The sequence below is a fragment of the Triturus cristatus genome, chromosome 5_1 (genome assembly GCF_964204655.1).
Source record: "Triturus cristatus chromosome 5_1, aTriCri1.1, whole genome shotgun sequence".
NCBI lineage: Eukaryota > Metazoa > Chordata > Amphibia > Caudata > Salamandridae > Triturus > Triturus cristatus.
In genome coordinates, this window is record NC_140587.1 from 867402722 (window position 1) to 867415536 (window position 12815).

The following is a 12815-nucleotide window of genomic DNA, read 5'->3' on the forward strand; positions in this document are numbered from 1 at the left end:
GGGGCTTACAGAGGAGGTCATGCTAATCACAGGGGGACCCCAACGCATAATGTTCCCTAGTGTATGTAGGTGTTTTCACTGTATTCTAAGTGTCTTTTAACATAGCACTGGCTCTAGGACTGGTTAGTCAGACTCAGTTACCACCAGTATCCGTTGAAAAAGTTGAGGGTACAGGATGATTTTGCAACAAGGATTCTTTCTGCTCTTCTTTTTGTTCTTTCTGCACGTTATCCTTCTTCCTGCACTTTTCTTCGTCTTTGAGGACTTCTGTTGCTTCTTTCTGCACTTCTGTTTTTTTTTTTCTGTGCATTTTCTCTTCTTTCTTCTCATGTCCTATCTCTGTAGGCATAGTTAGAAATTAGCATTTAAAAAACCTTTGAAATTCACAGAAAAAAACCCTAGGTTTCAGGCACGTTATAGTTTGGAATTAGCATTTAAAAAACCTCAGAAATTCACTGAAAACACCATAGGTTTCAGGGGTGTTATAGTAAGCTGGACTTTTCACTTGTACAAAACCATTGAAATTCCCCCGTTATAGTTAGTTCAGCTAACTATAACTCGCGCGCCAGCAATGCACTGCTGACGACGTCACATATTACATCACTCATGACATGGTCAGTGACATCACTCATGACATCACTGATGACATCTCAAATGACATCACTGATTACATCACTGATGACATCATCCTTGAGATAGAGTGGCAGACCTCCTCTCACCCTAATATAACCTTTGATACACACATTCAAAAATAGAGACTAACATTTTCAAAACAATGGACATACCAATACCAGTTACAACAACCTCTTCAGTAATTCTAAGATCCACATACACATCCACTCATTCACCAACAGTCCTATACAGTCAATCATACATGTACTCACTCATCATATGTACTCATACACCTATACATCCTGTTACACAATGCCACTCATCCATAGAGTTACTCACACACATAGTCACTCATGCTAATAAAGAATCAAACATACATTTACTTGCATATACAGTCATACACACACCACCACACTTACTTCTAGGGAAACTTACACATACTTAGTCTTTTAAACAATCACTTATAGAAACACATACTTATTCATACAGGAACTCTTTCAATCTCTCACTCTCACATATACTCACTTATATACACCAATAATCACATAAACTAGTTTAAAACATATGTAGTTACTCATAAAGACACTATTGAGACAGTCATTCACTCACTAACACACCCATACACACACTCATCCACCCATACAGTCCTGCACACATGCTGTCTTCAACACATACAGTGAGTCACTCATTCATGCACCTATGCACTACGTAATACCCCCCACCGAACCATGAAGACACTCAGACTGATACTCAAAAAACCAACTAATAACCTATATAGACACCCATGTAGCTACTCACCAACCCATGCAGCCACTTATACAAAAAGTGAGAGACTGATACAGATATTTACATATTTAAACATTACTCACTAAGCCATGTATTCACTATGATACACTTAATCAGTCAGTTATACAATCAATGTTTCAAAAACAAATCATCCATTTAGACACTTATATACCCATTTATTCTTCCATCGACCTTGAGATATACATATATAAAACATATTTAATTTTCAGAAAAACACACATTCACTGGATGATGTCATCAGTGATGTCATCAGTGATGTCATTTGAGATGTCATCAGTGATGTCATGAGTGATGTCACTGACCATGTCATGAGTGATGTAATATGTGACGTCATCAGCAGTGCATTGCGGGCGCGCGATTTATAGTTAGCTGAACTAACTATAACAGGGGAATTTCAATGGTTTTGTACAAGTGAAAAGTCCAGCTAACTATAACACCCCTGAAACCTATGGTTTTTTCAGTGAATATATATATATATATATATACATACACACACACACACACACAATTATTTTTATATTTATTTATTGTAATTTTTTACCTATCTGTCCTCCTGCAGAAATTCTATGTATGTGTCAATGTTGAACTACATCTCGTAATTATACCAGCCCCATATTGACAGTAATTGGGCAGCCCACACAGTAGCACCAGGCATAGTTGAGAATGTCTCTTTGCTGGTAAGGCTGGCTTATACGTGACAGGGTTTTTCATGATTGCAATTCTTCCCGGATAAATCAACAATTGAAATAGGTCTCACAGCTTTTCTATTTAAAATCAGAAGGAGAACAGACCATTTCTTATTTGCTTTTGGAAGTTAGAAGTTTTTGGCTGCACGTTCCCAAGGGTCTGGAAACCATCAAAAATCATCCGGTGGGGAATCCAGCAGTTGTGGGCTTTCTCCCTATCAAGACCAGATATGAATGGGTCGTTCCCATGAAAGGAAAGGAAAAAATGGCTTTCCTTTCTTTTGACCTTGGGATAACTCTTTTGTGGCAGGAGCATCGTCGTAGATGACGCATTCGTCGACGACCGTCGTAGATGAGGCCATCATTGACGACCGTCATAGATGAAGCTGTCGTAGACAACCATCATAGGAGGCCATCGTAGACGAGGCCATCGTAGATGAGGTCAATATTGGTGAGGCAGTAATAGCAGGCATGGAGTTTTGTTATAGACTCCTTACTTATTGCCAGGTTATGAGGATTTCCCTGATGTAGTGTCAGGGATAAATAAGGAGTTGCAGGATCTGCCTCTGAGGTTTTAAAAAAAAATATATATATTATTATTGCCTCGCTCTGTGAGAAATGCCTTATCAAGACTCAAGATAAGTCTTTTTTATGGCTTTCTTGCACGCCCTCTGGAGACTCTTGGCGCAAACTCTCCCTTTGACCTCTCCTATAAGGTGAAGGAATCCTCATTGTCCTCATCAGAAGTGACAGATTTAAGTTTCTGTAGTCCCAATATAAGACTCATCTCTCAGAACGTGAGAGTTTTTGAGGAAAAGGTTAGACATATTTCATTGTCTATTACCTTGTTTTCTGCCACTCTGCCATATTAGCGCCAGAGTCAAAGAAATTAAACATGAAATATAATCTTGGATAAGTAATAGCTGAAGAAACTGAGCAGAGCTCAGGGAGACTCCCTTCACACACGACGTGCGGTGAAAATCTGAGGAGAACTGCTTCTGTTGGGAGATTTCTAGAGGGTGCCGATAGCTGATTGGTTGGAGCTGACTTTTAGTCCTTTTCATATAAGGACGTAGATAGGCTACTAAGATATAGCCTTTGGCTTCTTTTGGCCTATTTATTACTTATGGCACTACTTTTGTATTTTACCGCGGGACTCCCATCTCGGCAACGGGGAATGATTCAGGCATGTGTATCTATGAAAGATACCCCAATACTGGATAATCAGCATTTGTCCTGCTGCCTGGTCATGCTGCCGAGCTGAACTTGCACCTGTGGACATCTCCTGGGCCCTGAGAAATATGAGGAAAACATCAGTGCCGGGATATACAAAGCACCATGGAAAACCTTAGGATTGTGGAAACGCAATAAAGAAAAGGGTCTCACGTGCTGCACTCAAAGCATGTGAGTTATCGAGGAGTACTATAGTGCGAAGACTATGGGAGCTGTCTCCTTCTTGCCAGAGCTCAGTTAATCCTTGGAGATTCCATGCATTTTGTGAGGGAGAGGGGAGAGCTAGCACCATGTGAAAGCTAGCTTATGCCCCTGCAGAGCATACCTCACGGCCTCCTTTAGTTAGCCATATTGAAATTGGCCCACAAGCACCCCAATCCCATTCTTAGATGGCAATTGTTTTATAGGCTACTAGCATGGACTACACCACCTGATTTTTGACATCCTAATCTCTGCCCCTCCTGAAGAGTTGGAGGTGTGAGGCAGGATACATGGTTGATGGAGGGAGGCTATCACTCTTTTCATCCAAAGATTAAATTGGGGCTTTAACACAAGATTATCATTTTTTGTCTGCAGATAGGGTGTAAATCACTCCTAAATCGGGAGTAAGATAACAAGTCCCAGACGTATCTCTGTGAATTAAGCTACTAGTTTCATGTGATCAAACATCTATTGTCCTGTGATCTACCTCCAGTGGTTTTTTAAAACAAACTCAGATTGTGGGCTGTACTGTCATTTTGTAACCATAAACTAACATTGTTAGACCTGTCAGCCCTAGGGTGGTCTTTCCCTGTGTTTTTGCCCTTGCCTCATTTTTTCCACCCTCTTTTTCGTTGGCCTTAGGTCTCCGAGCGCCTTTCCATTGCTAATCAGTGTTAAGGTGCAGGTGCTCTCTTCCCCCAAGGTGGCTGCCACAGGCCCCTGCTACTGCAGAGTGGCCTTTTTAGTAGCACCCTAGTTGCCAGCAGCTGGCTGGGACCCTACAACATTGTTGCGACACCAGCCCGCCTTTTTCTCCTATAGCTAGAGTGGGTAAGCTCCTTGAACTTGCTGGAACCTTCTAGAATAAGGGTGGGGTCTGATTTTGCCGCCTTAGCGAGTGGTCACCTGACCTAGGGATACTTAAGGGAAGGAGGGAAACTTTTCAGTCAGTTGGAGCGACGACGACCTGGGGGAACCTACGCAGGAGTTTTAGGCGGTAGGGCCTAGTCAGGGACCTATGCCACTGAAAGTGAAAGGGCTTAGGTGCTGCCTTTTAAGTTGAGTGAGGGATCCTGTACTAGCCCACTGATCTGGCCCAACGGGAGGGGAACCCAGGGACAACCTACCAAGCCTGACTAAGAACTCTCTTCAGTCACCAACTCAACCTACCCCCCCCCCATCAAGAAACTAGCTACCAAGGGCGCAGAAACCAACAAGCCTACTAAACCTACCACAGGACTGCTGGGGGATCGACCAGGTACCAGCGCTGTGCCATTCCTGCGCTCCCTGACTTTGCCTGGCCCCCCCCTTAGCTCGTCCTACCACTGGCGTGTGGCCTGCCCCCTTCCAATTTGCCTGCCCCGAGCTGGGGCGTCCCTGTGGAAGTAAGGGGCGCTGGGCGCCAAGCAAATTGCGATCCCCCCCCCCCCGAACTACAGAGAGGGCCTTCCTTTTCCCTGCCCCTAGGAGGGTGCCTTGAATTAGAGCACTCACCGGTGCGGCCCGGGGCCGGAAAGATTGCCCCCGCCATCACCGGGGCCCGCGGAGAAGCCCGGGCCCCGTCGCTGCCGTCGCAGCCAAGGTAACGTGGCCCCCAGGGCGAAGAGGGCCGCCGGAACTTAGCGAAGGCCTCGTTAGGCCTGAAGCCATCCAGCAAGGGCCGCGCTAGGCCCGGAAGCCAAGGCCTGTGTCACCTGACGGGGGTGGACTCCTCAGCGCCGCCCCCGCCACTTTGGGATTCGCTATCTGGGCCGCGCCCCCGCAGGCTGCACTGCCATTGGCGGCTGCGGGCGCGCCCTTCCCAGAGTCCGGAAGAATCCCCGAGCCCCACGTCGGCCTCATCGGCCCGGACACCGCCAGTCGTCGAAGGCGGCTGGCGGGAGGGGCCCGGAGGCGCGAGAGCCCCCGCCCAGCCGAGGAGCACCGGACAACCCGGAAAAGACCTCCCGTGAAGGTAGCCCCCAGGGGAGGCGGGCGGAGGCCGGAGAGAGGCCCTGGACTCGCCCCTCCCCCGGGGACGTTTCTCCGTGAGTCTGGCGGGCCCCCACTGACCCCGAAGAGGGAATAAGCTGGTCCCCGGCCCCCGGGATTCCTGCCCCATGCCGGGCACATTAACTTTCAAATTCGCCGGACATTGTGGGGCGCAGAGAGTCCGCCCAAGTTATCCTGGGGGGAAGAGATAGAGGAATTGCCCCACGCACTGCTCTAATGTACTGCCATGAGTAGCGCCTGGACTCTTGCCAGGTTAATGCTTTGAATACTTGCCATACTTAGCGCTTGCAGTAATTGCCATGTTTTGAAGCGCTAATGAATTGCTATGTGCAGCGCTATACTTAAATGCCATGTTTTGAAGCGCTAATGAATTGCTATGTACAGTGCTATGCTTAAATGCCAGGTTTGAAGCGCTAATGAGTTGCCCTGTGCAGCGCTTTGCGTAAACGCTGTGATTGACGCTCGCAGGAATTGCCAGGTGCAGCGCTCATGTTTGACGCTTGAAGGAACTGCCAAATCTACTTTTAATGAAATGCTTTGATCCCAATGTTGATCTAGATAAAGCTGATAGTTTTTACTCAACATACCAGCGTGGTGTCAATTATTGCGTGCGTTTCCTGTCTCAGTGGATGGGTGTGCTGTGTGGTCACTTTACACGTAAGCCTTTGGGTGCCTACCTGCTCGCGCCACGCTACCCCCATAGGGCCTTGTGACCCCCGGTCCTACAAACAGAAAAAACGCTAACCCCCGAGGGGTAAAAAAGCACTTGATTGTTTTTTCCCCCAAAAGTCTCGGATTTCACTCTCTGCCAATTGAGAACTCTATAATCTTATTCATCTCAGATGATACCCTGTTACAGAATATCTAAAGAAGGCATGCACCACAATCATGTGACGATGGTCTGAATGTAGCAAAATAAACTGCACTGGTTTTGATTAACGTGTACTGACTAATGCCAAGGTACTCGGCCCAAGGGCAGAGAATGATCCTCTGAATGCATTTCGGAAAATAAACTTGCATTAATTCTTACATTTAACCATTCAGACATTGAACAGTCATATCGAAAAACAGGGAGAACGAACTAATGACGTAATTGATCAAGTAACACTACAGAGCTCAACAAATACTAGAAAAAATTAACAGTCATTTCAGCTGAATATGTGGTAATACACGTGCTACATTTTGTGAAGTCCCTACTGACAAAGAACTATTACAAAGAAGATTAAACAAAACCAGAATGAGAATGGAATGGCAGAAAAAAATGGAAACAGGCACAAGTCAAGATAAAAGAGGCATGTTTTTAAGCCAGCAGTATTTAACTTAAGGTTTAAGTCTACTGCCGCTTTAAAGGTACATACTATTTTGTTTCCTCTTTGGAATGTAAACTCAGAATGGAGACAGTGAAAACAATGCACCTTACCTTCACAGTCTCCAGGCAGCACCGATACACTTCCCTTTTCACCAATGACACAGAATGAGACAGCAAGCGAAGGAACACCTTTTGACTCCCAGCCAACAGACCTGTGGTCGCCTGAGCAGATTTCCAACTAAAAAGAGATGGCAAGTAGATGTTAAAATTCAACATTAGGGGACGTTGAGTGTAGAGTATGAAAAGTGAGCCTCCAAGGGTTAATTACTATAAAATAGGTAACATAGGCAAGTCTTTGCTCTCAAGGCACAGATTGGTTGTAAGATGCCAAGAAAGATTTTCATTCAGAAATTTGCTGGAAGCTTTTAACTTAGATAGGGGTGGTCTTTCTACTTGACCAGGAAAGCGTGGGAATAAACGTGTATTTGTTCCAAGCTTGCTAGAGCCACACCCACTGCCCAAGAGTCCAGCATTTCTTTAACCGTCTGTTTTAAGAAGGGAAACAAGGGGAAGAAGAAATGGGCGTGATCGGGCAGAGGAGACAAGGACTTCTGAGGGCTAACGATCAGGTCCAACAATTCTACACCATGCTTATGCATATTTGGGGAGCTGCAACCCACTCAAGAGGCAGCACAGAAAAGGATACCCAGGTGTGGAATCCTTGGACTGGAAAAGTGTTGCTGCAGGTGCTGAAGCAGCAAGAGTAGTAGCTTGGAATTTTGAGAAAGGCTTAACGACCGGGTTTGCACTCTTCTAGAGAAGGAAATGGGCCTGTTGGCATTCTCATGGTGGTTTTGCAAGCAGTGTAAGTGTGTTGAGGGGAGCAATTCAGGAGGTAACAACACTCCTCTTCGCAGATTACATCTTTACACACTTGCATACATAGGGAATGGAAAGCAATTAAGAAGAAGCTGTGACAACCATGCATTTTTTTCCATGACAAATCAGTCATATGTTTTTTTAATGAAGTGGTTTGCTTCACCTCGGGAACATTACATGGGGGTGGTGGGAATTAACAGACAAACTGAAATCTGCCAGAAGTACTGTTTTCCAGAGACACAGGAGGAAGTACTGGGTATATACTAAAGTGTGATGGTAGCAAGATGAACTTAAGTTTTTCCATCATTGGTCTATTATCTATTATTCCTCCCATACCCACTATGGTCCGTTGTGTTTCTAATTGCGAATACAACTTTTGGGAAAAGTTAGTAGAAATTTATGAATGCCTATCCGCGCCCATTTTCAGTTCTCACTTAAAGACCTTGTGTGGACCATACTAAAAACTTACAGTGGGCTTCGAGCAATTTCACTGCTTACTACTAGTTGGCTTGCTTGTAATCCTAATTTGCTTGCTTCTTATTCTAAGGCTTTCCTTCTTCTTGTGTGTGTGTCACTCTCCCGGAGCATAGCTCTTTATAATTAGTTTTATTGGATCACATATATCCTCCCACTGCTCACATGCACTACTTTTTATTCTTTTAGCACTCCGTAGGAGTACACGTTTTCTACCTCTCCCTCCCTTCCAGCCCCACAAACCCCCCCCCCCCCCCAAGTGTTCCAAGGTGATCCCTCACACTCCCCAAAAGACCTGTCCACTGCTTTCCCCACTCCTCCCTGGCTTTTTTTTTTTTTAGTTTATATTTGTTTCTCCCCAGGCCAAGCCTTCCACCCACTCGCTGTTGTGTCCACCACTACTTTCGGGGGGGCCTGGCAGCTGACATTTGCTGCCAGGCCACTTTGCATTTTAAGAAGCGCTTTTACAAAAGTAAAATGTAATATTTGTTATTTGCCAATACAAGTGGTGCCCATCATCTTGGATGAGTAAAGAAACAAGCATTTACAATGCAATAGGTCTCGCAACTGCGAGTTTTGGAGCTATTGGCATTGTAAACGGCAATGCCTTTTGCCATTGTTATTTACTATACCAAAAGCAACACCTATTGCTTTGTATAGCGCTGTGCTCATTAAAGTAAAAAAAAAAAAAAAAAAGAAAAACAAGTATCCTTTGATGCCAAGCTATTTGCTGTAACACTGTTTATATAAGAGCAACTCCTCCATCAACCTGCACAGTCTATGGTGTCATACAGACGCAAGTAAAAAACAATAACATCAGAAAAAAATGCCAATTCTATACTTCCAACCACACAGCCTGCACTGTGCAGCATGCTACCCATGTAGGGAAGTATTTTAGTGCCCCATATAAGGGTGGTAAGCGCTATATAAATGCTGCAATACAACACGAATCAACCACCTACGTGTGAAACAAAGCAGCCACTGCCCACGTGTGAACTGACAGTAGTGGAAACTCCGATTTAAGGAAAGCATATATATAGTCGACGTATAAGACAGACAGAACCCCGCAGTGAGCAGGATGCAGTGCCTGAACTTAACAGTGACTGTCAGCGGAAAACACAAGCAGCTTTGGATGTGAACGAACAGCACTGACAACCCGAGTGTGAGGAGACAGTAGAGGCAGTCGTTGACAGCCCTGGGGTGTGAAGTCGGTAAAAAGAGGCCATGAGTGCAAGTAGAAAGCGGCCAGTTTCCATTTTGTGGGTAGAACAGTAACGGTGGTGAGAGCAGAGTCAGATTAGACACCCTTGAAAGAACTGAGACAGCATCATGTAGTGACGGTACCTGCGGGTGGACAGACAGAAGTGACGGTTCTTGAGTGCGCGTGCAGAGCACCAAGAGACTCCCAGCACAGAGAAAAAACACAACCTCTAGTGAGAGCAGTGACTGGTGGCAGCAAATCCGGACTGCAACACCCAGAATGCATCACGGTGTCTTGAAAGCAAAGGAATGTAAACAGTGATCACCAGGACATGGAGTGAGGTGGACACCCTAATGACAGCAGCGCGCGCCTACAGTGACTGTGCAAAGGACCGACAGCCCCGGGGGCTGAATAGATATAGGCGTATATATTGATGGTGCAGCAGGTGCAGCGACACCGGGGCCAGAGTTGGGAGCAGCAGGTGCAGTGACACCGAGGACCATGGGTGAGATGGCTCCAATTTATCCCCATTAAAGTGTGTTTTTAACTACGAAACCAGAGGATGGGACCCCATTTCCTTACTTGCTTCAGGGCCCCTGGCACTCTAGGTGTGCCACTGAATGAGTACCCCCTGAGTGAGAGCACGCAGCTGATAAACTCACGTTGTTGTTGAGCCAGGCACACGCAGAGGGCCAGTTGGAAGGCCAGGACGAGCCTGAGGATGCACTTCATGGCGAGGTTGAAGTGATAGGGGAAAAGCCTGCACACAGACCCTGGAGGAACTGCGGAGAGAGACCTGCACAGCACACACAGCGTTGAAGGCACTGCGGTGGGCGTTTCAAAAGTGCAAGAGGGTCAGGCGGTGGAAACAACTCGGAAAAGCTGGATTGCACTGTGACCAGCAGGATGTTGCTATCACACGGTTCCTTACACACTCTTGCACTTACACAGCGACTCTGTAGACATGTTTGGGGACTCGCGGCAGATGCTGCGGAGGGTGTAGCAGCACGGTGTGTGGCTGGATTCTTCACATACTTTAGGTGCGCTGTGTACGGAACTTGTAGTGAAGGGGCATTTATTCAGCAAAGCCCGTAGCCATGGGCTGTGTATGTGGTGATCCTGACACTTCCTTTGACTGACATTCAGGGCAATAGGAGACAGGCTGTAATTCTGCTTCATGAAATGTGAGGGTGTTGCACTTTGGCGTCTGTATAACTCTCGACTTCCGTGGGCTCCAGCATTAACTGCTGTGTTGTTGTTCCGAGACTCGCAGCCTGGCACATGAACAGTGAGGCAGGGTCACTAACAGCGCACTCGAGCTGTCACGCTGCGGTAATTGCAGCGCTACTGAGGGTGCGGGATCCTGACCTATGTGCGAGACATAAGAGTTTAGTGCTCAAGGCCTGGTGCAGCTGTGTGTGCACGGGGACAGCAGGGTGAGGAAAGGACAAGCAGGGGCCAAAGGTGAAGGTTAAGTGCAGTCACGGCAAGCAGCTTGTACAGGCCGCGGGCACTTACCAGCATGAGTGACAGCCTCAATGTGGCACACTAGTCGCGGCCTTCATGATGAGCGGGTGGGGAGGGGGGGTCACGCGACTTCTGGATAGCGCAGCGGACATAAAGCAGCTCCAGCGCTCAGACAATGACGTAGCTGGAGGGAGGTGTAGGGGGGAGGTCTTCCTCGGGCATGACTTTTTTGAGGGAGTCAGAGAATACGGAAGTAGTCAAACCAGTGCAACGCGTCGCTGACACAACGATAAAACACAAACACTTACGAGAAATGCTCGTTCTAACTATCTGCAGAGATTTCGCTGTAGATGATGCGGAGCCTGGACAGTGAGCGCGGCATCTGTTGCTAACTTTACACTTGAGGATCCTGAGCCTTCCCCCATCCGAGCTCCTTGCAGCTTCCCCGCTGCGCACACACGGCACTGCTCAGGCTGGAGTTGCCTATGGATAATACCTGTGTACGCTCCAGTCGAAGCAGTGCGCTCGCTGTGGCCCCGCCCCCTTGTGTATCTCGCAGGCCCGGCTCCGGCCTGGTGTCAGAGGGCCTGCGGAACTGAGCCGCTGCTGCCGGGTGGGGGGCGGGGAGTCCGGGGGTCGGAGCCACGCCATGGAGGTCCATATGGCCGAGCTCTTCTGCTCGGGCCTGGAGAGCAGCGCCGCCGGAGAACCAACAACAACCGGCAGAGCACCGCGACCAGTCTGCCCCCAGAGGTGAGGCGGCGAGGAATGGGGGTGGGGGGCAGAAGCTGCGCTCTTGCCTGAGCTCCGTCCGCGGGAGGGCTGGTTTGTGGGGGCAGGTATCCAGACGTTCTTGTTCTTGAAGCGGGAATCACGGGCCTGTGGAGGGGACCATGGGGTTAATGGCAATCGAAAGCGAAACTGCATGCTGGCTTGCGAGGGAAGGGGGACAGGAGATGTGCACGCCGCGTGGCTGTAAGCGCGTACACCAACTCAAATCCGCCAAAAGCCTGCGCGTGCACATCTCCTGTCCCACTTCCGAGGCAAGTCAGCAACAATAGATCTCGCCGAAAGCAGCGCTTCGCGCTGCGTTCGCAGGCGAGACCTAAAAAGGTGAAAAAAAGGCATCAGGACAAATCGAGATGCATGCGCGTTTAGGGAATGACACGGCCACCAACACTGCCCATATTATAGCTCCTTTTTAGGTCTCTCCTAGCGTTGCAGCGCGAATGCGCTGTCATCGGTTTGCGAGGCATGCAGTATATACTGTAATGTGGAAGCTTCATGGAAGCTCCGCCCACTCTCTGCCCATTGGCTTTTGTCTTAAATGCTGCCTTCCGATTGGTTTGAGGCGTGTTAGTCTCTCCTAATTCATCCTTTGTATCCTTCCACGGCTATTGGCCCCTTTACTCCTAACACTATATTCTTCCCTGTCTCCCCACCCCACCGCCCCCTCCCTCAGTCTGTGACTTCTCAGCCTCCCCCGCCCCCCCACTCCCGTTCGTGTTTTCTTGCCTGCCGGCACTTCTGTTTTCATCTTTAATATTGCCACCTTGAAATATGCGAGTTCAAGATGCGTGCTGTACAAAAACTTCTCGTGTTTAATTAACTAGATTTTAATGTTACTCTAAATATAATAAGACTCTAGGCAACATTTGGGTATGCATGGCAACTGACGCCTCTTAGTTCACAAATGGCATTGTTGTCGGGCGGGAGGAGCGGCAGTGTTTTAACTCATGCTTAAAATGAGCACTTTTAATAACTACCTCTCAATTCAGTGCTATATTCTTGTGTACTGAGGTGACGCGCTCAAGAAATGCACTTTTTTGAATTCTGAAGAGACATTATCGCACATTTACATCATGGTTAATGTATGATCATTTTCACAGCTCGCCCACTGGCTCGTATACGCTTGGCTCGTCTCCGGCTGGCTCTACCTGTTAATTAATATATT

General features: G+C 47.4%; 1 protein-coding gene across 4 annotated transcripts in view; it reads right to left on the reverse strand.

The window, feature by feature from the left end:
• Positions 1 to 12815, reverse strand: part of RTTN (rotatin) — a 1165399-nt gene that overhangs the window by 889114 nt on the left and 263470 nt on the right. For all 4 annotated transcript variants that reach the window (XR_014961587.1, XM_085605903.1, XM_085605904.1 and 1 more), the window contains exon 15: positions 6952 to 7078. Coding sequence is in view for 3 of the 4 variants with exons in the window: in XM_085605903.1 (XP_085462029.1) it covers positions 6952 to 7078 (127 nt within the window). In the remaining variant the exon portion in view is untranslated. The remainder of the gene's footprint in view (positions 1 to 6951; positions 7079 to 12815) is intronic.